The 24595-nt window shown below is 50.0% G+C and overlaps 1 protein-coding gene across 4 annotated transcripts in view; it reads right to left on the reverse strand.

Annotated features, from left to right (window-relative positions):
* Positions 1 to 8217: 8217 nt before the first annotated feature.
* DPP9 (dipeptidyl peptidase 9) overlaps positions 8218 to 24595 on the reverse strand; it is a 42082-nt gene continuing 25704 nt past the window's right edge. For 3 of the 4 annotated variants that reach the window (XM_066344783.1, XM_066344780.1, XM_066344781.1), the window contains 9 exons: positions 22855 to 22934; positions 19468 to 19620; positions 18934 to 19069; positions 16583 to 16728; positions 15512 to 15658; positions 14550 to 14702; positions 13790 to 13932; positions 11806 to 11917; positions 8218 to 9322 (listed from right to left, as the gene is read on the reverse strand). In XM_066344783.1, the coding sequence (XP_066200880.1) occupies positions 9230 to 9322; positions 11806 to 11917; positions 13790 to 13932; positions 14550 to 14702; positions 15512 to 15658; positions 16583 to 16728; positions 18934 to 19069; positions 19468 to 19620; positions 22855 to 22934 (1163 nt within the window). In that variant the 3' untranslated portion in view covers positions 8218 to 9229. Of the gene's footprint in view, positions 9323 to 11805; positions 11918 to 13789; positions 13933 to 14298; positions 14434 to 14549; positions 14703 to 15511; positions 15659 to 16582; positions 16729 to 18933; positions 19070 to 19467; positions 19621 to 22854; positions 22935 to 24595 lie in introns of those variants that run through there. The other variant, XM_066344784.1, reaches the window with a different exon arrangement.

Consider the following 24595-nt stretch of genomic DNA (forward strand, 5'->3'; position numbering starts at 1 on the left):
ACCTGGACAAGAGGCTTTGGCTGCCCCTGAGGGACTCTTTGTTGCTGGGTTTTTACCTTCTTGGTGACCACTAGTCAGTCTCTGAGTGTGCATATGGCAGCTTCAGCCTGAGACTTCTCATCCTTAGAAGAGGAGTTGCAAGCGCCTGCTCCTGCCAACTCAAAGCCAATCCACCGGCATGAATGCTGCTGCTCCTTTGGCAACTGTTTAGGCTCCTGTGGTTGCTGGCCTCTGGGAAGAAGCTGAGACTTGAGCTCTTGAATCCACAGTTGTTTCTCCAACAACTGCCAATGCAAACGTTCAGCTTCCAGGGCATACTGCAGCTTGCAAACCCATAATTCCTTCTCCAGTACTTGCTCCAACTCCAGCCTTTTCTGCTGTTAGATTTGCAATTCATCCTAGAGCTTTCTACCTCGGACAGCTTCTCACACAGAACTTCTGGTTTCCTCTTGAGTGAAAAACATGCAGCCCACAGCCCCTAAAAGGACAGCCATGAGGAGCCAGAACAGCCACCAGCCCTCTACCGTACCCCTCAAGGGTGGTGCCTCCAAACCAATCTCTGAATCCTGCTGCAAACTACACCAGTTGTAAGACCAGGAGCCACCATCGTGGCCATTCACATGCAGGTTCTCACTGAATTCGGGCAGACGGTAAAGAAATGGCGGAGTTGGAGGATGGTGGGCCATTCTGTTTATTGGTGTCTCACCATGACAGGCAAGCCACAAGAGAAGTCAAGGGAAAAGCAGAAAACCTGCTTTTTCCATAGAGGGCAAGGGATCAGGGAGGCCTGTGCAATGCTGATGGCAGGAACCGAGAAAGAAAGCCCTGGGTCTCCCGTATTTTATAGTGTAGAAATTAAAGCCTTTAAGCCAGTATACAAATGAGGAAGTCTCTGATACAAAGCCACTTATCTGAGGCATAATGGGATTCCTCATAAGAGTGCACCACCACACATCATGCAACAGTCAAGGGTGTGGGAAAAGCTTAGTTTTGAGAAGACCTTAGTATTAGAAGGGAGGGAAAGGCTTAGTCTTTTTTTTCCCCCACAGAGACAGAGATAGAGTCAGAGAGAGGGATAGACAGACAGGAATGGAGAGATGAGATGTATCAATCATCAGTTTTTTGTTGCGCCACCTTAGTTGTTCATTGATTGCTTTCTCATATATGCCTTGACCGTGGGTCTTCAGCAGACTGAGTAACCCCTTGTTCAAGCCAGCAACCTTGGGTCCAAGCTGGTGAGCTTTTGCTCAAACCAGATGAGCCCGCGCTCAAGCTGGCGACCTTGGGGTCTCGAACCTGGGTCCTCTGCATCCCAGTCCGACACTTTATCCACTGCACTACCGCCTGGTTAGGTGGAAAGGCTTAGTCTTAAAACTAAGCCTTAGGCTATAATGACTTTGCCACCTTACAGCCTGTCTCCCACACCCAAAGCGAGCAAACATATATATCATATTTACAAACTTATTTTACCAACAGACCCCATCTAATACTATCACCTTGGGGATTAGATTTCAACATGAACTTGGAGAGGACACAAATATTCAGTTCATAATAGTTCTGGGCCCAAAAAATGACATTACAGAGATGTTGGCCAAATAAGTTTGTAAATATGATATATAGATTTGCTTGCTTATAGTTTGCATTGGGTGTGGGGGACAGGCTGTAAGCAGGCAGGGTTGTTATAGGCCATGATGGCGAACCTTTTTATAAAAACCGCTCACTTTTGCAGTGCTGGTCAACCTGGTCCCTCCCACCCACTAGTGGGCGGTCCAGCATTTGTGGTTGGCCAATCGAGCTGGACCGTCCAATAGTGGGCGGGAGGAACCAGGTTGACCAGCACTGAAAAAATGGGCGGTTTTTATAAAAAGTTCGCCATTACGGCCCTAAGGCTTAGTTTTAAGACTAAGCCTTTCCCACCCTAAGTGACTTTGTATCAGAGACTTCCTTGTTTGTATATTGAATTGAAGGTTTTGGTTTCTACACTATAAAATGGGGCAGACCGGGAGCTTGCTCTCTCTCGGTTCCTGAGATTAGCATTAGAAGGGAGAGCAGAGAAAGGACACGTGGAGGAGAGGAGAAGCAGCCAAGATGGCGGAGTGCTAAAGGAGATGGGGAACAGAGGTGAATAAGGCTGGTGAGCTAGAAACCTTTGATTCTAGGAAACTCGGATAAGTCAGTGGCTTTGGGAGCCCTGAATGGAAAGGGAAGTGTTTTTCACTGTGTGTATTTCTTGCCTGCCAGGTACAAGCTAGGATTAAAGCTAATGGCCCACCAGTTCTTGGCTCCGTTGTTTCATTACCATCTGTCCGAATCAAACGCGAACCTGCATGGGCCAGGCAGCTGTAATGGTGGCCCTGGCTACTGGCTTTACAAGAGAGAACTGTTGAGATCCAAGTAAGGTCTGTATATGTATGTCACAGGATTGTACTGATGTTAATTTTCTAGCTTCAATAACTTGGCCTGTGCCATGTTAACATTGGGGAAGACAAGGAAGGGACATCAGTGAAAGTTGGAAACCATGGAGTGGCACAAAGAACACGAAGTCAAAATGTATTAAAAGTAAAAGTTTAATAAAGACTCCCAGGTGCAAGCAGGCTGACACAGACTAACCCATATCATCCCTGAGCAGAGAAAAGGCACTTTCTTTACTGAAAGTTGGGGCACGGGGAGTTTATCAGCAGGTGGATTTTCCGGTTAACTCCCTAGTTTTCAGTTCCTGGCCCAGCATGCCTCAGTAACTGTCTTAAATGGTCTGTTTTCAAGTGATTGATGAACAAATTTTTCCCGCAGGATTCACTGACTGCCCAGCAGTAAAACTGATTTCTAGCTATAGAATGGGAGTGAACTGCCTCTATTTACCTTATAATCAGGGAACTCTATTTAAAAATGAAAAACCTGAAATAATCATTACCTTAGGGTTTCCAGGAGGATTAACTGAGGGAATGCAGGCAAGAACTAAATTCTGTTACTAGCATTAGATGCCAATAAAGAAATCCCAGGTTTTCAATTACAGACGGATTTTTGTTTGTTTGTCACAAATTGCTTAGAAGTTCAAGAAAACACCAATGGCTAGGACTGGAGTGTCTAGAATTAAGCCACTTTCTCTAGTCCTTCCTGACTTCACAGACTAGAATGCAGAGAGAAAATGTCACAGGTAACCCCTAAGCTGGGCTGTATTACACTCTTTGAAGAACTCAAATCTCTCTACCCCACTCTCCTCCCACCACAAACACAGGGTGAAGGTCAGTTTCAGGAGGTCAGGAGGGTCCTGTAGAAGGCTGACTGCTCCACAAATTCATGCTCTTTGGCAGCGACAGCCTGTCCTAAATTGGGATACCTGCTTGTGTTAAGAAATTTCCTCCAGCTCTGGCTGGTTGGCTCAGTGGTAGAGTGTCGGCCCGGCATGTGAATGTCCTAGGTTTGATTCCTGGTCAGGGCATGCAGGAGAAGTGACCATTTGTTTCTCCACCCCTCCCCCTCTCCTATCTCTCTTTCTCTCTCTCTCTCTCTCCTGCAGCTATGGATCGATTGGTTCAAGCACATCAGTCCTGGTCACTGAGGATGGCTCTGTGGAGCTTCTGCCTCAGGCGCTAAAAATAACTCGCATCGCCCCAGATGAGCAGAACATTGGCCTAAAATGGGGGTTGCTGGGTGGATCCTAGTCCAGTGCACATGGGAGTCTATCTTTCTATCTCCCCTCCTCTCATTTGGAAAAAGAAGGGGAAAAAAAAAGAAATCTCCTCCTTGCAATTGGCTGCTCTGGATTCATTCAAAATTGGCTCTATAAATTAGAATGCTGTCCTGGTTTCTTTGGTGTTTTACACAGCAGCATGGTTCATGTCTTTCCTATTCTCATCCCTGTGTCTGATCTTCAGCCTGTCACTAAGTGGTCAAGAGCTGTTGCTAACAAGACACTGGACTTCAATTGTGAGCTGACTAGGACTCCGAATGAAAAAGGGTAGCGATGTGTGTGTGTGTGTGTGTGTGTGTGTGTGTGTGTCTTCAGAAAGAATGAGCCCCAAGTCTTTTCTTTTTTTGCCTCATAAAAAAAGGCACACTGAAGGGATTACAAGAAAAAACTATCATTCCAAACATCCTGCTTTGTAATCATGACATGAAATCTAGCAGTCCTAAAAGAAATGACTGCCTGACCAGGTGGTGGCACAGTGGATAGAGTGCTGGCCTGGGATGCAGAGGACCCAGGTTTGAAACTGGAGGTCGCCAGCTTGAACGTGGAATCACTGGCTTGAGCACAGGATGGCTGGCTTGAGCAAGGGGTCTCTGGCTCCACTATAGCCCCCCAACCCCCCCATCAAGGCACATATGAGAAAGCAATCAATGAACAACTGTGCCACACTGTAGAACTGATGTTTCTCATCTCTTTCCCTTCCTGTCTCTGTTGCTAGAAAGAAAGAAAGAAAGAAAGAAAGAAAGAAAGAAAGAAAGAAAGAAAGAAAGAAAGAAAGAAAGAAAGAAAGAAAGAAAGAAAGAAAGAAATGACTGATGACACAAATAGAATGTACTTCTCTATGTCAGGACACCATAACGGGGTAGGTGTGGATATAAAGGGATCGCACGAAGGAACTCTGTTGTGTTGAATAAACAGTTCTATGTTTTGATTGTGGTGGTTACAGGAATCTGCTCAGATGACAAAGTGGGACAGAACTGCACACAGACAGACACACAGAGAAATGAGTGTACATGAAAGCTGATAAAATATGAATAAGGTTTAGAGCAGGGGTCTCAAACTCAACTCAGCATGTGGGCCGCAGAGCAAGATCACAGCCGTTTGGCAGCCGCACTAGGTCTACAAAAGGCAACTGTTACGCAACACTTTTCTCACTGCAGTTGAAAAAAAAAAAAATCAGTACAACAAGCACAATCGTACATGCAGTTTACTCAGTGTCACAAAACGACCAGAAACTGTAGTTCGCATCACAACTGCTGTTAACTAAGCTAATATCTAGCTAGGATGCTAGAGAAATGAAAAATACAAGTAGGCCCCTAGGCTTACTTAATTTTATCCAAAATATTTTGAACTTCGTGGATTAGTCTGCGGGCCACACAAAATTGTTTGGCGGGCCGCATGGGGCCCGCGGGCCACGAGTTTGAGACCCCTGGTTTAGAGTCTAGTTAGTTGCATTGTACTGTTTCCTGGTTTGACAATGTACCATAGTTAAGTAAAATGTAAGTTGGGTGAAAGGTATGAGACTCTGTGCTATTTTGGTCGCTTCCTATGTGTCTAGTTATTGTTTTAAAAAATGCCATAAACATGTTTGAAAGGCAAATGACAAATTAGGAAAATATCTGTAACTGATATGACACAGGGTTTTGTGTCTATCACATACAGGTTCTTGCCAGTCAGGGAAGAGATGAGCACTTCCACCAGGAAAGCAATCCAGCATGAGCACAGGGAATCTCAAATCCGCTGATGGAATCCCCACCAGTGGTGGAGGAAATAAGCAGCCACATATCAACCTGGAAGAACAGACATCTTTAACCTGCCACCTCTGAGATACTGAAACCTTTCGTCAGCAGACACTTGTACTTCTGTAGCTGTTCATCATTCATTCCCCCTTCCTTCTGGCACCCCACTTCCCTTCCTGGACGTCAGTGTTGGGGCAGGAATGTGACTAACTGAAGTTTGGCCAATGAGTACTATCTCAAGTCAGTCTGATTGTTGGCTGAATGAGGCAGGGGTAGAAGATGCTGATGAAGAGTTCCTGCTTTGAGGTGATTGAGGGTTGCCAATTGCCAAAGCTCCTGAGGCAACCCCAGTGTTCCCTATCTCACCAGTTTCTATCATTCTGTGATTTACGAGTAGTTCCATCGCCACTTAATTTCACAGTGGATTAAGTGAAAGACATCTCATTCCTGAGATGATTTTAAACATTCATCGGCTGAGCTTACTATCCGTAAAACATTTGGAAATCAGCAACATACTTCAATTTGCAACCTGTATGACAGTGGACTAATTTCCTTCATATATAGAGGGTCTACAAATTAGTGAGGTCAATAGATCAAAAGAAAGATGTGCAAATGATTATCACTAGCAAACAAGTGTCTTAAAACATGAAAATAGCCCTGGTCGGATAGCTTGGTTGGTTAGAGCGTCACCCTGATGCACAGATGCTGCCAGTTCGATCCCTGATCAGGGCAAACACAGGAACAGATCGATGTTTCTGTCTCTCTCTCTCTCTCTCTCTCCTGTCCTCTCTAAAATCAGTCAATAAATAAATAATTATAAAACCCCCAAAACCATGAAAATATAGCCCTGGCCAGTTAAAAGTGTCGTCCCAAAATAACAAGATTGGGGGATTCATCCCTGGTCAGGGCATACATGGGAAACAGCCAGTAAATGCACAACTGAGTGGAACAACAGATGAATGCTTTCCTTCCCTCCCCTCTCCTCTCTCTGGCTCGGAAAATAAAAAAGAAATGAAGCCCTGGCCGGCCGAGAGCATTGTCCTGAGCATGGAGGCTACCAGTTCAACTCCCCAGTTAGGGCACAGACAGATGCAGCTCTCCGTTCCTCTTTCCCAGCCTCTTTCTACAAATAAAAAAATAAAAATTCCCACACATAAAAGAAATTTTTTGAGTTCAAATTACAATGAGATGTCATGTTTCACCTCTAAGATTGGTGAAGATAAAAATGTTTGATAAGGCCCTGGCCGGTTGGCTCAGTGGTAGAGCGTTGGCCTGGCGTGTAGAAGTCCCGGGTTCGATTCCCGGCCAGGGCACACAGGAGAAGCACCCATCTGCTTCTCCACCCCTCCCCTTCTCCTTCCTCTCTGTCTCTCTCTTCCCCTCCCGCAGCCGAGGCTCCATTGGAGCAAAGATGGCCCGGGAGCTGGGGATGGCTCCTTGGCCTCTGCCCCAGGCGCTAGAGTGGCTCTGGTCGTAATAGAGCGACGCCCCGGAGGGGCAGAGCATCGCCCCCTGGTGGGCGTGCTGGGTGGATCCCGGTCGGGTGCATGAGGGAGTCTGTCTTTCCCATTTCCAGCTTCAGAAAAATACAAAAAAAAAAAAGGTTTGATAACATATAATACTGGTAAAGGACCAGAGAAACTGGCATACTCCCTCCCTTTGGCAAAAGTGTACAGTGAGGTGTTCTCTTCGGAAGGCAATTTGGCAGTGTTCATTTCTTTAAAAATGAATATGCCTTTTGAAATTCTAGGAATTTGTCCAATAAAGTCAAACATATTCCCAAAATATGTACAAGGCTATTGGTTGCAGTATCATTTATACCAGGGGTTGTCCAATTATAGCCTGTGGGTCAAATCAGGCCAGCTGCCTGATTTTGTAAACTAAGTTCTATTGGCACACAGCCATGCCTACTCATTTACATGTCATTGGTGGCTGCTTCTGAACTACAACCGCAAAGTTGAGTAGTGGGAACACAGGCTATCTGGCCCACAAAGCCCAAAATATTTACTATCTGGCTCTTCACAGAGGAGGCCAACTGACCTGATTTATACTGATTAATACAAAAAGCCCAGAATAACTTATATTACCCCTTGATCGGTGCAAAATCAATTACGGCACATTCACAAAGCCGAAGAGACTGAGGGGCAGCTACTGAAACTAGAGACTGGGGAAGAGTTACCTTCTGGGAAGGAGGGCAACTTTCCTCTTTATCCTTGTGTACTGAAGTGTCTTTTTTTAAGCCATTAGAAATAAAAGTGGAGCTTCCCAAAGGATGGAAAGGGAGATCACACTCAGCAAGGCCATCCTGCTGTCAGAAACTCAAGCACCATGCGTGTTGTCTCCAGTTTCCTAGGCCTCTCTGTTATTGGGAAAAACATGAAGAAGGGGCTCTCCTAACCGCTGAATTAAGAGTCAAGCCTCTGGACAAACACAGCAGCAAAAGGAAGTAACGGTGGACCACAGAGCATTCAGCCAAAAGGATGCTGCACCTTAAGTTGTGCAAATTGTCCTGGGTAGGCTTGAGGGGCCATCTGGTCCACCTGCCACATCCTATGCTGGGTCCCCAAGTGACATCAGGATGGCTGGACTGTCCTCACTGGACCTCTCTGAAGGGAGTGGGACATCTTCCATTCAGGGCACGGTGCCCCTCCCTTTTGTGCCATGGCAACTGGGGCTGACTGCAAAGACTGCTGTGCCTTTGGCTCAGTCACCTGCTGGACCCTGTACCCTTAGGAAGATCCCCACTACCACCCCCAGGGCTTAAAAGGAAACTCAGGCAGGTGGCAACGCTTCCAACTGGAATCGTTTAATGAGCCTACTTCTTACACGCATAATTATAAAAGAATAAGAATCGACAAAAATATTTTCTTTCCATAATATGTAGAGGTGGTTTGTTTCTGGTGGGGTTTTTTTTCCTTCTTTTTTTTTGCCCGCCCCTGGCAGAACTCTTGGCAGGGAGGGAAAGGAAGGAGGAAAGATAACCCTGAGGCGGGGATGGTTCCACTCCCAACCCCGGAATCTGGTCTGTGCGGGCCAGGTAGACATGTGTGGCCAGAGGGCTGGGAGTGGGCGGCAGCCGCTGGCCAGCAGAGACCGAAGCTGGATGAGTTCAGAGCCTGCCTGAAAGCTGGGGAGAGGCAGGCCCAGGAGGGCTGCCCTTCGCCACGTGCACCATCTCTCATACCTGCTGGCCATCACTCCCCACTCTGGGCTTTAAAAGAGGTGGGGCTCACTAGGTGCTGGCTGGGCTGAACCCCACAGCTCAGTGGCAGACCCCAATTCTAGATTTGGGCACCCCTTGCTTTGTCTTTTAAATAATTATTAAAAACATCCCCAAAACAAAACACAAGTAGGAAGTGGGGGGGGGGGTTAGGAAAGGCAATCGCATGCTTCTGTGCTGGGCGCAGAGTGGGTCAGGGCCCAGAAGGCAGACCCAGCCTCTCCAGTGCCCGGTGGAGTTCAGGCCTTCTGCTCCTGGACAACGGGGAGAGGAGCGGATGGCTTTAGGAAGTGCCTCGTGGATGTCAGCCTTATCTCTCCATCTTGGCAACCAGAAGCAGTAGGTGAAGAACCCAGAAGCATTTAAAAAATGATAAAAGGCGTTGAGTCATGAAGGCAGTGGCTCTTGGGCCTGGGGCAGTCCAGCAGAGGCTGTGGAGAGGGTACTGTGGGGTGGGGAGGCCTGCAAGGCCACTGGGTCCTTCCCGCCTGGTCCCCTGGTGGTGATGGCAGCAGCGGTGGTGGTGGCGGCGGCAGGGAAGCCACTTGTGCTCTAAATGTGCGGCCGAGTGCCCATGGGCCCTCAGAGGTATTCTTGTAGAAAGTGCAGCAGCGTGACTTCATAGTGCTCACCGGACTCGGGGCAGCGAATACTGTGTCTCTCGTTGGGGTAGATCTGGGGAGACAGAGAACACAGGGCTGGTGGCACCAAGGGACCCTGCTGGAGTTGCTGGCTTAATCCTGCACTCTGGAGCCCCTCTCCCTTTCTGGCTCAGGACGTCTCCCCCAGGGGCAGGTGTGGGTCACCACCCCCTCCTGGGTGGAACATAAGAGCACAAGCCCTGTGCTGACAAAACTGGATTCTAATACCCCCTTCTGCCAGTTGACTCTCTGTATAACCAGGCAAGTGACCATCTCCATGACTGCAGCTGTCCCCCTCACAAATTGGGGGGAAGAATTTGGACCTTGCAGGTCTTTCTGAAGGTCTCTAAAACAGAAGGCACTTACACATATGAAAAACTTAAGAAACGGTACTGCTATTCTGTCCCCCAAACCTAAAGAGGTGCCACGAACCCATCTCAGTGGAGAGGCCAGAACTCCAAGGTTCAGGAGCCATTTCCACTTTATGAAAAGGCCACCTTTGGATTACACACAGTAAGGGCCCCCAGCATAGCCTCCTCCCAGGCTTTGCCAAGTGTTTTCTGGGTCCCCTGACCACTGTAAAGGGGATCATCCCCAGATAAGGGTGGCACATGTTGGTGCCAAGGGCCATGCCCAAGGAATCACCCAGTCCCTGAAACGTGACTGAGGTGACTCAGTTCAGGCAGCCCAGCAAGAGGGGCACAGTTCTTGCTTCTTACCCCATTCCCACACTCTAATAGCTCCAGATGGACCCTAGAGGCATATGGGATATTCATGAAACCTGTTCCAGGCTCTCCCAAAGAACTTAGCTAGTACCAGGGCCAGAAGGCCTACTCCTCACTTCTTCTATCCAGTGAGGTGGGTTTCTGCACTAAACTATTCCTACCTCTCCAGGCCCATGACCACTGTCCTAGCCCATTACCCTGGAAATGCATCAAACTGCCCAGCGTTCTCCCTTCCTCCACTCCTGCCTTCTTTAATCCATCCCTGGATGCATCATAAGTCTGATCGGACTAAACCCCACCTCAGACTAAACCCCACCTCAGAGCTCTGCAAGGACTTGCTGCCTACATCAAGACCTGGCCTCCTGGGTCCTGCTATCTCACAGACCCCAGTGTATTCCCACTGGGGCACTGGCACTACCTAGAACAGACCCTGCTGCCCTCTTCCCTTCACACCACCATGACTTCTGGTTGCCTGGTTACTTCTTCCTCCTCTTGGGCTATGAGGGCAAGAAGAGGGTCTGTATGGCTCCCCACAGTGCTGCCAGGCTGAGCCCAGGGAATGGCACATGACAAATATGATGCATGAACAAACAGCGGCTGCCAGCCTCCCAGTCCCACTGTTTCATGTTATCTGAACCAGAAGGCAGGGTGCCATCCTTCTCCATCAGGGGGTACCCTGTTCCCAAACCCAACTGACTGTGTTATCTCACTTTTAGCCTCTTGGGGAGATGGGGGCTCAGAAAAAGTCCCATGTGTTAAATGTTTTCCCTGAGAGAGCCCATTTGGCCCTCACAGCCTCACCGGGAGGCAGTGTTGTCATTTCACAGATGAAGAAGTGAGGCCTGAGGTTAACAGACCTGCCACCTACAACCACATGGGAAGGAACAACTATCCCACCTAACTGGCTCAAGAGTTCAGGCTCAGAGGGACATCTGAGGTTCCATCCTGGTCCTATCTGACTTTTGCCCTGATCTACAGCTGCCTCTGGCCAATGTACGGGAAGCACGTGTGGTTGGGGGTGGGGCTGCTGAGAGGTGCTTCAACAGTCCTTCACCCCAACAGAAGCTCTGCCTGACTCGCTCCTGCCATGTCTGGCAAGTGTGTGCCCAGTCACAGTCCTGCTTCTGGACACCAATCCTGATCTTTAAAACAAAATCCAGGCAAGGCTCCGCTCCCTCACCCAAGGCCCACCCCCTTACTACTAAAGCACTGCCCCTCCCCCCACACCCTCCCTCCCTGGTCTCCAACTCCTAACTTACTCCAGTAGCCACCCTAGTCTTCTGTCCCTGAGCTGCTCCCTCCAACTAGTTTCCTATGTCTGGTGTCTTCCACATACCTTCTCCCCCTACCTAGGCCTGGCTGACCCCCCACTCAGTCACCTCCTCAGGGAATTCTTCTTAGACATCCTGGTTAAGGTAGCACATCACCTAGGTGCTTTCAAAATCCTGGAAAGTTTCTTGGTTTAAAATAAAACCTATGTCTGTAATAGTTTTAGTAGTATCGACCTTGCTCCACTAGGCCCCAGGCTGGGGCGGGTCTAGCCATGCTCTCCTGGTGTTCCCAGCACTAAGGGCAGCACAGACCCTGAGTGATCAACCCATGATTGCTGAATAAATGACAAATGAATGTTGGATACAGGAAGACCAGGGAGGGGATGGAGGCGGGCAGTGTAGGGTGATCACAAATGCCCTGGGGATGGTGGCAAATGCAGTGGAAGGTGATACCACCCCAATCACTACTGCCAATGCTGCCAACTCTTGAGAGGGGCCAAAAGCATTCAGGGGCCACCCACCTGGAGCTGGTAAGGTTTTCCGGCTCGAATCAGTTGGGAGACAAGAAAGTTTGTGTGGAAAAAGTGCACGTTCTCATCCAGGAAGCCATGCAGGATGAGCAGACGGTTGGGCCTGGAAGACAAGGTGGGGTGAAGATTAGAGGCAGGACCCTCCTCTCCTGCCCTGAGGCAGTTAGTCTGAGTCCCTCTCCAGCCCAAGGGTAGCAAGGATAGAAGCAACATATGGTGGCAGAACTTTTGAAGTGGCAGGGTGGTGTGGGGAGGCACAACTGGTGGCTCAGGGAGACCCCCTCACTTCCTTCAAGGGGAGAAGGGTGTTCTTGGCTGTGTGTACAATGCCCTGAACTACAGGAAACCGTTAGAGCAGTATGTCCCAGAGATACTCTGGGATGATAGAATGTTCTAGACCTGATCAGCCCAAAGGTGACTACCATCACCATTAGATGTGGCTACTGCACACTTTAAATGTGGCAAGAGTGGCAGAAGAACCGTATTTTTAAAAGTTTTGGCCCTGGCCAGTGGCTCAGTGGAGAGCGTCAGCCTGGCATATGGACATTCTGGGTTCAATTCCCAGTCAGGGCACACAGAAGAAGTGACCATCTGCTTCTCCCCACTCCCTCTCCTCCTTCTCTCCCTATTCACCTCTTGCAGCCAGTGGCTTGATTGGTTCGAGCATGGCCCTAGGCACTGAGGATAGCTCCACTGGAGTACACTAGCCTCAGGTGCTAAAAATAGCTCAGTACTCAAGCATCGGTCCTAGGGTTGCCAGGTGCCTGGTCAGGGAGTATGGGGGCATCTGCCTTGTTGTCTCCTCCCCTCCTCTCTCTCTCTCTCTCTCTCTCTCTCTCTCTCTCTCTCACATACACGCACACACACACACACATACACACACAAAAAAATTTTAAGAAATAATTTATTGAGGTGAAGTTCAAATAGCTTAAAGTTAACTCTTTTATCATTTAGTTCATTCACAAGGTTGTACAACTATCACTTCTATCTAGTTCCAGAACATTCCATTACCTCAAAGCAAAGTCCTATGCCTATCAGCAGTCACTCCCATCTCCTAGCAACCAACAATCTGTGCCTGTCTTGGTGGACTTACTATGTCAGTGGATGTGAATGAATGTGAACTTAAAAGTGGATGGCTTATATAGAGCAGGGGTTCTAAGTTTGGCTGCAGGTTGGCATCCCCAGGGAGCCCAGGTCACACTTCAGACAAGGAGTGCAACCTCATGGAGAGAGGGGCCCAGCAGGGGTCAAATAGTAATGGGAACCCCAGCATGAAAGGCATAGAACCATAGGATATATTCAGACAGCCACAGCAGCAAGTGGCAACTCTGATTTCTGTCGATCAGAGAATCAGACACCAATGCCAATGACCTGGGACACGGGTTGGCAAACTGAGGCTTGCGAGCCACATATGGATCTTTGGCCCCTTGAGTGTGGCTCTCCTACAAAATACCACGTGTGGGCACTACCTCGATACGGAATGTACCTACTTATATAGTTTAAGTTTAAAAAATTTGGCTTTCAAAAAAAATTTCAATCACTGTACTGTTAATATTTGGTTCTGTTGACTATCGAGTCTGCCGATCACTGACTGGGACATCTGAGCTGGTTCAATGAACCTGATGTTACAACCACATGGACCTGAGTTCCAAACCATAGTGTCAACACCCACAAGACAGAAGCTATTCAAGCTGAAGACAAACTGATGGACCCTGGTGGACCATGTGTTTAGGCAGTGAGGGTACCCTCACTACCTAATCTAGAACCTTCCTTTGAGCTTTCTGAGGGCAGGGCTGGGGCCTCCCTCCCAGAGCACCCAGGTACCCACTTTCTGCAAAGAACAGAGCAGACAGGGCTACAGGACGGGCTGCGAGGCTCAAGCAGAGAGAGGGAGGAGCATAAGCCATAGGAGCACAGTATCAGAGGCAGGAGGGCCTCAGTGACACAGAACTTCCAGGGCAGGCAGGGGCCTTACTCGTTGGGCAGCTTCTCCACATGCAGGGCTACGGAACCCGCCTCATAGCCAAGCTGATTGTTTTCCGGGATGTCCATGTAGCGTTCCGTATACCCTGTGTCATAGGCCATCCAGACTGTGACTGGGGCACCTGCAATGGCCACCTGAAGGCCACAGTGGATAGACAGGGCAGGGAGACAGAGAAAGAGGAGAGGAGAGACACACGCACACAGGTCAGGTTCCAGGAGCCCTTGTTCAACTGGCTGTCCTGGGGCTGTCCCCGGAGGACATGAGAGGGCATGCTCATGGGGATGGGGGGGCTGGCAGGGAGGGGCCCTCAGACCATGTACCCCCATGGACCGTGTGCTACTGAGGGATGGTGAACTGAATGGGCACGTTTAGGCCAGAATCGGCCCCTCCCTGGTCCCACTGCCTTTCTGCCTCCTCCTCCTCATCGCCGCCCCGCGGTGCCCGGACAGTGCCGCCGGCCTGGGGGCCCCTCCCCCGATGCTCTTCACACCATGCCCCACCTCTGCCCATCCGAGGCCGGGGTCCCAGGCTCAGCCTCCCACAGAGAGCTGCTGGTGGGGTTTTGTGCAGCCGGATGCCATCCTGGGGTCAGCAGTGGCGGGCAATGAGGAGGGGGGCTCGGCCCCGTGGGGCTGCTGCGGGGAGAAACAGCCACGTGGCAAAGCCCCTGCCGAGATGCCTCCCCCAGGAACTCCAAGGGGCATGGGCGGGTGCTGGCAGAAAAGAGGGAGGGGGTGGGGGCGGTACCCACCTTGAACACTTGGGGCTTGTGGATCAGCCCCATGAGTGAGAGGAAGCCTCCGTATGACCAGCCGTGGATGGCCACGCGGCTCAGGTCAATGAAGCCATACTTCTCAGCCACGAACTGCAGACCTTCCACCTGGTCCTCAATCTCCACCTGGCCCTGGGGGATGAGGCCGGGAACCTCTCAGTGGCCTCCTCCCAGATGTGCACCCTGCTGTCCCACCTCTGTCCCTTATGAATATCCTCTCCCTCTTGAACCAAAGCAGCTTTCTGGAAGATACTCCTTTCTCCGGGCCCCGTTCACACTCTGCCTGCTCTCTCACGCAGTGGTCAGACAGGCCCGGCACCAACCCTGCCCTGCTACTTCCTGGGTGGTAACTCTGAGAAAGTCACAAACCCTCTCTGGGCCTCAGTTTTCATATCACAAAAATGAGAGTGTTAAACCAAAGAGGACCCATTTCACGGTGGACACAAGGGTGACACAACAGGGTGAATGTCCTGCACACAGAGGCCTGGCCAATACTAGGGATCAATGAATCAACATCATCATCTCCACCCTCTTCCTCCCACCTCACCATGATTACCTCGTCACCATTATCACCACCATCATCCCACCATCATCACCATCAACACAGCCATCATCATTAGCACCTCTTCTACAGCCACCAGCCCCTGCACGGCCCAGCCCTTGGTGCTTCCTGCTGAGTGGGCGTATACTGACATGTCTGGCTATGTCTGGTTTCAGGTACCAGAAGGGTGTATATCTGCCCCCCATGGGGTGAAGCTCAGAGGTGAGCAGCAAAGCAGATATTCCCCTTGGTTCCAAAAAGACCCTCCACTTATGCCTGGCATCCTGGCCAGGATGGTCCTTGAAGGAGGTACCCCAGAGCCACCCCAAATCCTGAGCCAACAAAACCTAGATCTCCCTTCACCACAAGGAAGGGCCCAGAGACTGGGAAGGGAAGTTACCATTTGGTTTTTCAGGGCCCCTTCGAACCGGAGCCCTCGCTGACATGAGCCCCTGCCATCAATCACAACCACGGCGTAGCCCAGAGATGCTAGCGTGTTGAGCCGCAAATACTTGATTCCCTTGAAGGAGTTATTTACCAGCTGCACCTGTGGGGGAATGCAAGCGAGGACATGGGGCTTTGGGCAAGTGGTAAGAAATCCAGCATGAGCTGCAAGACAGAATGGGCTAGATGGCCCCGATGCCAGCATGACAGCCTAATCAAGGCCTCTGTACTGAGGTGATGAATGTCCCAGAAGGGTGTTCTGGACACGGGGGAGTGGAAGATGAGAGTGGCCTACGCCGCACCAGGCCTTGTGCCTACTGTGTACTACAGAACGGAAGGCCCCTATCAAGCTCTCTTCTCAGTTAGGCCCTCCCTGAAATCTTCTTATTTCTTCAGCCATATTCTGCCTCTTTTTTACCCTTCAGTTATCTCTAAAAAGCAGATACAAAGCTGGTGGGGGAAGCAGCTAGTGACAACACCAGTTACTTTCTCTGAGGAATTTGACTTAAACTAGCTACTCACTGTTACTATTCAGGGCCTTATCATTCTGTAGGAAGGGAAGGGGGCATCCTGGGCACTGGAGTGTAGACAACATCCCTGGGCTTCCACCCATCGATGCAAGGAGTGTTTCCCCCAGTTGTGACAACTACAAAGGTTCCCAGACATCATTCAGTGTCCCCCCATGACAGAACACCACCAAGTGAGAACCAGTGTGTAATACCAAAGGCCTAACACAGCTGCCCCACACACTGTCTTAGATGAACCTGCCAGGTTGGCCCTGTCCCCTTCTCAGAGAACTGGGCTTCAGGCCCCTGGCCACCTCTGTCTCCATACTGGTGACCATGGGTGAGAGTGGATCACTACTGGGCAGTTGGCTCAAACGAATACATGGGCGTGAGGAAGGGTTTTCCAAAGGGATAAGGGAGCATCAGCAGGAGAAGGGGAGCAGGAGGTCATCAGGGATAAGGTGGGGCACCTGAGTCCTGGCATGGAGGGAGGCGGTGTGGGGAGCAGGGCTAGCACCCACCTGGGGGCCTCCGTACACAAAGAGGACGGTGGGGTGCTTCTTCCCTGGTTGCACAGAATGTGGCTTGTAGATCATGCCATAGAGCCGAACATCAGACCGTGTTTGGAAGTTGAAGATTTCCGGGGGCACATAATCAGGGGGACAGCCTGCAGAGACAGAGATACCATACTAAACAGGCCAGAGCCCATAGCCAGCCAACACTCACACTCCACTGCCTGGTCCCCACCCACTGAGGATGGGCTGGAAGCACCCCATCCTATGTTTCCCAAAGGTTTTTTAAATCAGAGGGCCAGAGTGACTGTACCCTGTGGCTGCTTGTGCACCAGGATACAGCCTGGCCCAGAATCGGCTTCAGCAGCCCGATACTAGCCGATCCCTCATGGAAGTGACAACAAATCTAGGATTTAACTAACAACCAGTTTCAGGGTCTGCTTCTCTCTGATTTTTTTTAATTTTTAATTTTGAGAGAGAAAAGGAGAGGAGAGAGAGAGAAAGAAAGAGAGAGAGAGAGAGACAGAAAGAAAGAAAGAAGAAAAAAAAAAGAAAGATAGATTGTTGTTCTAATTATTTATGACCAGGGATCAAACCCAAATCTTGGTGTTTCAGGATAAGGCTCTAACCAACTGAGCAACCTGGCCAGGGCTCTCCCTGACTTTTATAATTACTTTCATTTTTGCAAAGCAACACTGGTGTTTGGATCATGATGGTGATGAAAAGCCTTTAAAATAATTTTATTCAAGTAAACAGTGTTGATTTAAGAGTTAAATAAATAGCCTGACTGGGCGGTGGCGCAGTGGATAGAGTGTTGGATTGGGATGAGGAGAACCCAGGTTCGAGACCCTGAGGTCGCCAGCTTGAGTGCGGGCTCATCTGGTTTGAGCAAAAGCTCACCAGCTTGGACCCAAGGTTGCTGGCTCAAGCAAGGGGTCACTCGATCTGCTGAAGGCCCGCAGTCAAGGCACATATGAGAAAGCAATCAATGAACTAAAGTGCCACAACGAAAAACTGATGATTGATGCTTCTCATCTCTCTCCGTTCCTGTCTGTCTGTCCCTGTCTATCCCTCTCTCTGACTCTCACTCTGTCTCTGAAAAAAAAAAAAAAAAAAAAAGAGTTAAATAAGTAAAAGAAAAGTAAGTGTTAATGTATATTAAGGGTTTTTGGGTGCTTTCTGGAAAGAGGTGGAAAATATTTTTGGCTTTAAATGCTGAGGAGACATTCTGTGTCTCTGTGGAAACAACTCAGCTGTTGCGGCCCTATGGCGGCCACAGACGATACAAATGACGGGCATGGTGGGATTTAGCCATACTTGGCCAACTGCTCACAGAGGTTGCCTGCAAACATGGCATGAATGGCAGTTTCAGAAAACAGTGCCCTAGTCTACCTGCTTGCAAACTTAGGGCTGAGCACCAAGGCACCAAAGTGCCCATCACTGCTCCTCTGCTGCAGAGCAAGACCCTTCCTCATCCATGAAACCAGGGCTGACGGTCCTGCCTTGTCACGTCCTATGGTGATGTGAAGAAAGTCATGGACTGAGCTACTGGTTGAAGAGGGCTTTTATCTACTGAGGTCCCAGGAGGTGATGATATAACAAGATGCTTTCTAGCCCATAAAATACTCTAAAAATGCCAGCGCTTCTCATTTCCCAGTACATCTGAAAATCCTGCAAGTGGCAGGGAAGGGCGTCCTTCTTAGGGAGAGAGTCTTGTGTGTACTGAGGGTTTGAGTTTCATCCTATGAATGGATGTTGTACCATTTTGTAGACAAAGGAACATGTTAGGGAGACAAGTTGACTTGCCCATGGTTCTGCAACCAGAATTGAAACCTGGGTCACCCCAGCAAAGTCCAGGCCGCCCTCCAGGCTCCTGGGCAAACTGACAAGCTGCCCCCTGTTTCCCAAGGCTCCACTTGTGACTGACCCTCAGACTTCCTCTACGAAGGCTTCAGAACATCTGCTCTGAGCCCCTGGAGACAGATGCCCCTGAGGACAAGGATGCTCTCTACAAGGACCCCTATGTCGGGCAGAGTCAGGTCCCGAATGGAGTCTGCTCTGTGAGATAAAGTCCTTAATTGCAACAGAGAAATGAGAGACTGTCCCAGGTAGCAGGGCGCACAGGACAGTTGGGGCCACGGGTCAGGTTCAATGACAAGTTCTTGGGGCTGCTGGGAGGGGCCGGGTGTTAAGGAGCCTAACACTCAGGGTTCCAGCCTACTCGCTGCTTCATACCCTCCAGGACAACCTCCTCTCATCCATGTTATTTAATGGGGGCCCATCCATTTTATAGATGGGCAAACTGTGTCTCCCAAGGGAAAGAATTCGGTCAGTGTCCCAGGGGATCTGGGGCTACTCACTGGCTGCCTCCATCATGCTGGCCCAGAACCAAGGCTGCTTGTGTAGAGGGTCATCATCAGGGCCGCTTAGCTTGTAGACATGCACGCAGGGTGGTGTGCTCACGCTGCTGTAGTGGCTGATGAACATGTCGAAATTCTGCAGGTAGGACAGGGGCCTGAGCACCTCTCCCCACACCAATTCTGTGCCCTTGTCCCACCACCCACCTACTTTCACTGAATATTAATCATCTTTACTCTGTATGAGTGCTCAATTAAACCTCAAAACTCTAGCCTCTGCTATTACCATCAACCTAATTTTGAAGATAAGTAAACTGAGGCCAAGAGGGATCTATCCTCTGGCCAGACCTAGATTCTTCTTATGTTAGAGGCCACTCATCTCACTGGTTCTACAGTCAGAAAACTGTTACCAAGTGTTTGCCCTGGATGGAGAGTGGCCCTATACTCAGCTGCTGCCTGATGTTTTAGAATGTTCCAAGAGGCTAAGGGCAGGTGCAGGGATGATGCCAAGTGCACTGGGACTCAGGGAGTACCCACCTGGCTCATGGAACAGCTGTGGGAGAAGCCAGGTGTGGTGAGGCGCACAATCTCACTGGAAGACTCATAGCTGACCACATAGAGGTGATGCTCCAGGGGCGTGTCCTTAGTGCCTTGGAAGTATACCAGCTTCGTTTCCTCATTGACCCAGATCTGTGGGGACACAGGGACTCCTTGTGAAGCTGCCCACACTTCCTGTGCCCCCCTCCCTACCGCCACAGAGAGGGCCCTGTGCTGTCAACAGGGGACCCGTTATGCCCCAAGTTGTCTGGAGAAGTGTCTAGGATAGACACACTTCTTGGGCCCCTGTGGGGCAGGAGCAGATCCCGATCTAGTTGGGCTAAGTCAGAATCAGAACCCTAGATGATTACTCTGGGCATGCCCATAATCTTGGGTGGGAGCTGAAGGTCCAGTTATCTGGACAGAGGCTGACATCCTGGGCCCAAAGGCCTGCCAGCCCCAGGCCCTGGTCCCAAGTAGGGTCAGCTCACCTGTGTGACACAGATGCATGGGGTTAAGAGCTGGCACCTCCCTGCCTCACCTGCTTCTTGGGGGAACCCCCATCAGACCCCATTTCATTCTTAGGTGATGTCCTCAGAAGGAGGAGAAAAGCCCTGTGCTGGGGATGGGAAGAAGCCCTGCCTTCCTGGGGCAACCTGCCAACATGGAGGCAAAACACCTAAAAAAGGTGCATCCTCTGACCTGGCAATTACATCCCTGGGAGTTGTTTCTGAAGACTTCACCTGGGAGGGGATTTCAAAATAGACAAACATGCTCAAAGTGCTCTTAAGACTAAAGAAAGGTGACAACTTGACTGTTCAAAAAGGTGGTAGTTGTCCCATAACTATGGCATAATTCTCTGTGTCCATAAAAAATTGTATTTTCTAAAATATCTCTGGAAATCCCCTAGGATGATGTGTGCCAATAAGAAAGGCCTGCAGTGATTTCTCTCTGGTCACTGCCAAGGAGGGGAAGAGGCTGCAGTGTCCAGCTGGAGGACTGAAGGGGATTCTGACTTGAGTCTCATCTAGAATGACTAAGTTATTATAACAAAACTGACATATTCACTTTTGCCATACTTTTTAAATAAAGGTTTCCTACACATAAAATCTTAAACCACCCAGAGTGAAGAGCTGGTTTTGTCACAAGGATAATGTGAGAAGGTGCAGACCCGGGAAGTAGGTGCCCTCCAGGCACAGGACCCACAAGGTCACCATCTTTCCAAAGGGAGCACTGAAACAGGCCAGCGGCACACAGCCTCGGCCAGGAGTAATAGAGGGTCATCTTTCTCTTTTTTTAATTCATTTTAGAGAGGAGAGGAAGAGACATAGAGAGAGAGAGGAGAGACAGAGAGAGAGAGAAGGGGGGGGAGCATCAACTCCCATATGTGCCTTGACCAGGCAAGCCCAGGGTTTCAAACTGGTGACCTCAGCATTTCCAGGTCGACGCTTTATCCCCTGCGCCACCACAGGTCAGGCACTCTTTCACTTTTTTAATATCTAAAATGCTGCTGCTGCTTTTGGATTTTAATTTCTGCGTAAAAAAAAAAAAAAAAAAAAAAAGACGTGCCAACAGTAAAATGTTCACAGTGACAGAGAGAGGTGATGATTGGGCTTGTGAGTGTGCCAGATGCCACATATGCCAAGGGCTTCAAATTACTTTAAAGCAGGGTCCTCACCCAGGGTGATTCTGCCCCCAGGGGACACCGGGCCACTTCTGGGGACATCTCTGGTTATTACTACTGGGAGTACTCTTGGCAGAAGCCAGGGATGTTTCTCAAAACCTTCAGTGCCCAAGTTGCCCCCACAGAGAATCATCTGGCCCTAATGTCAGCAGTGACAAGCGGGAGAGACCTGCTGTCAAGATGAAAGAATCAGATAGTCTCATTTCACATATGAGGAAACTGTCTTAGTACCCAGCTACCCCTTAAGGGCCAGGGCTAGGCTATGAGTTGGGGGATGGGGGACACCTCCAGCAAGACTGGCCGTGACCACAGCACAGCCACAGAGTAGCCGCCTTTTAACCTCTGGGTGCCTTTTGTCTCTTTGTGTGCCCTCTTGCTTCATACATAAAGATGCAAATGTGAAATCTGACAGAATCGGGACTATGATCCATGCTTTTACAGCTTGCTTCTTTTTAGGCCTGACCTGTGGTAGCACAGTGGATGAAGCATCAGCCCAGAACATTCAGAATGAGGTTGCCCTGGGCTTGCCTGGTCAAGGCATATATGGAAATTGATGCTCCCTGATCCCCCCTCCTTCTTCCCCCTACCCTCCTGCTCTCTAAAGTGAATAAAGTCTTAGAAAAATGATAACTTGTTTCTTTCAAACAATTTGTAGTGATGTCTTTACAAGTCAGTGACAGGGCATTCCAACAGGTGTGGTTACATTGTAACCAACATGGTTATCTACAGAACCTGGGCCTACCTGTGTCACTCCTAGCTCACTTAAGTGTTTCTTGATTGCTATTCCTTACCCTGTGAAGAGCGCTGTGAGGTGTACACGTGTGCTAGCATTTTTAATGTCTTTGGCCCAGGAGGCATATATGCTGGTGTAAGGTAGGGAGCCTGGAAGTCTAAGAAGGCCCTCTGTAAAATATGGAATTTTGTAGACCTGGACCCCAGTGAAGACACAGTAGCCAGAGGCAAAGTCTTGCCCTGTTTTTATGATGGTATGTTTGGGGGAATGGAAGGTCTTCCCTGTGGCCACAGCCTTTGTTCCTAACCTTCCTGGGGGCAGGTGTTAGGGTGTGCCCTAATCAGAAGCTGTGAGACAACCACAATGGGCATCCCATAAATTGTTCTTCCAGGGACAAGTGGTTTCATAGAGTGGAAGGATAACAGAAAGCTCCAGGTAACCCTGAAAATGAGCCAAGCCTTACCCATCAGGATCCAACAATGGGTGCTCAGAACAGGCCCTGCATACTGGACCCAGGGTGTCTCCAGCTGGTCAAAACTTAGCCCTGGCCGGGTAGCTCCATCAGTGATAGTGGGTTTGATCCAGTTAGGGCGCACAGAGGAAGTGACCAATGAATGCACAATTAAGTGAAACACAAATGAATGCTTCTCTTTCTCTGTGCCTCTCTCTCTCCCTCCATCTCTGTCACTCTAAAAATCAATCAATAAATTTAAAAGGGCAAAAAAATAAAAAAATAAAAAAACCAAATCCTGCTTCTTGAGTTTACTTCTAAAAGAACAGTAACAAAAAACCACCACAGTCCCTGCAGCCCTGGGCCTGCTGGAGCTGTGGAGGGAGCAGAGCAGAGCAAGAGGGAGGAGTGGCAAGGCAGGGACAGGTGGAGCCACAAACAGGAGAGGGCTGAAGAGGGACCTGAACATGTGTATCCGTGCGCACGTGTGTAGACAAGTGTGCATGGAGACTCTGGTACCTTGGAGCCGTGCCTGGCCAAAACCTCCCATTCACCACTGGTTAGTGCGATCTCCTCCTTGATGGGGCACTTAAATTCATCTGGAGATAAGAAAAGAAAAAGAGGTGAGGGAGACTCCAGGACACTGATGAGGACACAAAACACCAAGACCCAGTTCACCACAGCACTTACCCCTAAGCCCACACTTCCAAGGCCAGCCCCCACAGCTCACCAAATGCCTGTCTACAGCCTGCGTCCTAGGCCAGCCCTGCCCCTCCTCAAGTCTCCTGCTGCCCATGAGGTTCTCTGCTGAGGCATGGGCTATGGCTAAGCCGGCTGGACCCCTTGCCTCACTCCAACCCATTCGGAGCCCTGTGTCCCCCTTTCGCTCTCGAGTCTTCTCAGCCATCCAGATTCACGCCCATGTTTCTCCTGACCCGGAGGGTCCTGCCAACCACACCTGCGGGGCCCTCTCTGCAGGACTGTCCTGTTCCTCATGCATTCCTCCAGGCTCCCTGCCTCTCTCCCACTTCACCAGGACACCCTGATGTAGCCTTTAAAGATCTCACTCGGCCCTGGCCGGTTGGCTCAGCGGTAGAGCGTCGGCCTGGCATGCAGGGGACCCGGGTTCGATTCCTGGCCAGGGCACATAGGAGAAGCGCCCATTTGCTTCTCCACCCCCCTTCCTTCCTCTCTGTCTCTCTCTTCCCCTCCCGCAGCCGAGGCTCCATTGGAGCAAAGATGGCCCGGGCGCTGGGGATGGCTCCTTGGCCTCTGCCCCAGGCACTAGAGTGGCTCTGGTCGTGGCAGAGCGACGCCCCGGAGGGGCAGAGCATCGCCCCCTGGTGGGCAGAGCATCGCCCCTGGTGGGCGTGCCGGGTGGATCCCGGTCGGGCGCATGCGGGAGTCTGTCTGACTGTCTCTCCCCGTTTCCAGCTTCAGAAAAAATACAAAAAAAAAAGAAGAAGAAGAAAAAAAAATAAAGATCTCACTCCTGAGCTGAAGTGATGAGATTATGCGAGATGGGGACTCAGTTGGGCTCCTCAGCTTCCCAGGACAGATAGGCAACCCCAGTGTGCCCAGCTCAACCCTGGTGTGCCCAAATCAAAAGCAGGAGGTCTACTGAGAGGCACCTGCTGCTAGCTCCACTCAACCACCACCATGTGAAATTCGAACTCTCAAGCCTATTTCAGGAGGTAGAAATGAAGACTTCTTAAGTGACTCTTCTCAAGGCTTGGTGGGGTCAGTTAAGTTAACAGACAAACCAAAAAGTAGAAACACCAACAAGCTAAAGAAAACTCTCCTTAGTGACAGCTTGGCTGACCTGTGATGGCCGTATTAAACTCTGAATGACAACACCCTGAGCTGGCAGTCACTCCTCAGATCCTGCCTTACTCAACCCCTCGTAGCTGACACCCCGGCTACCCTTGGCTCCTGGCACCCTGAACACATACATCCTCACTTGAGTCTCTGCCCTCTGTGCTGGTGGCTGCCTGAGGCTCTTTTGTGGGCTCTTCCTCTAACCTGTACGGCAATCCTGGATGGCCAGGAACATCTATTGTTGTCACGACTGGGGAGTAGACAGGGGTCAGGGATGCTGCTCAATCCTCACAGTGCCCACGACAACCACCACAGATGATGACCCAGCCCTGATGTCAACAGTGCCCAGGAGGAAACCCTTCTTGAAGCTTGAAGAGCCCCAGCTTAACTCTGGACCACACTGCTGTCCTACCCAGGCTTAGTCCTTTGGTGATCCATCCTG

This window comes from Saccopteryx leptura, chromosome 1, assembly GCF_036850995.1.
Source record: "Saccopteryx leptura isolate mSacLep1 chromosome 1, mSacLep1_pri_phased_curated, whole genome shotgun sequence".
NCBI classification, from domain to species: domain Eukaryota; kingdom Metazoa; phylum Chordata; class Mammalia; order Chiroptera; family Emballonuridae; genus Saccopteryx; species Saccopteryx leptura.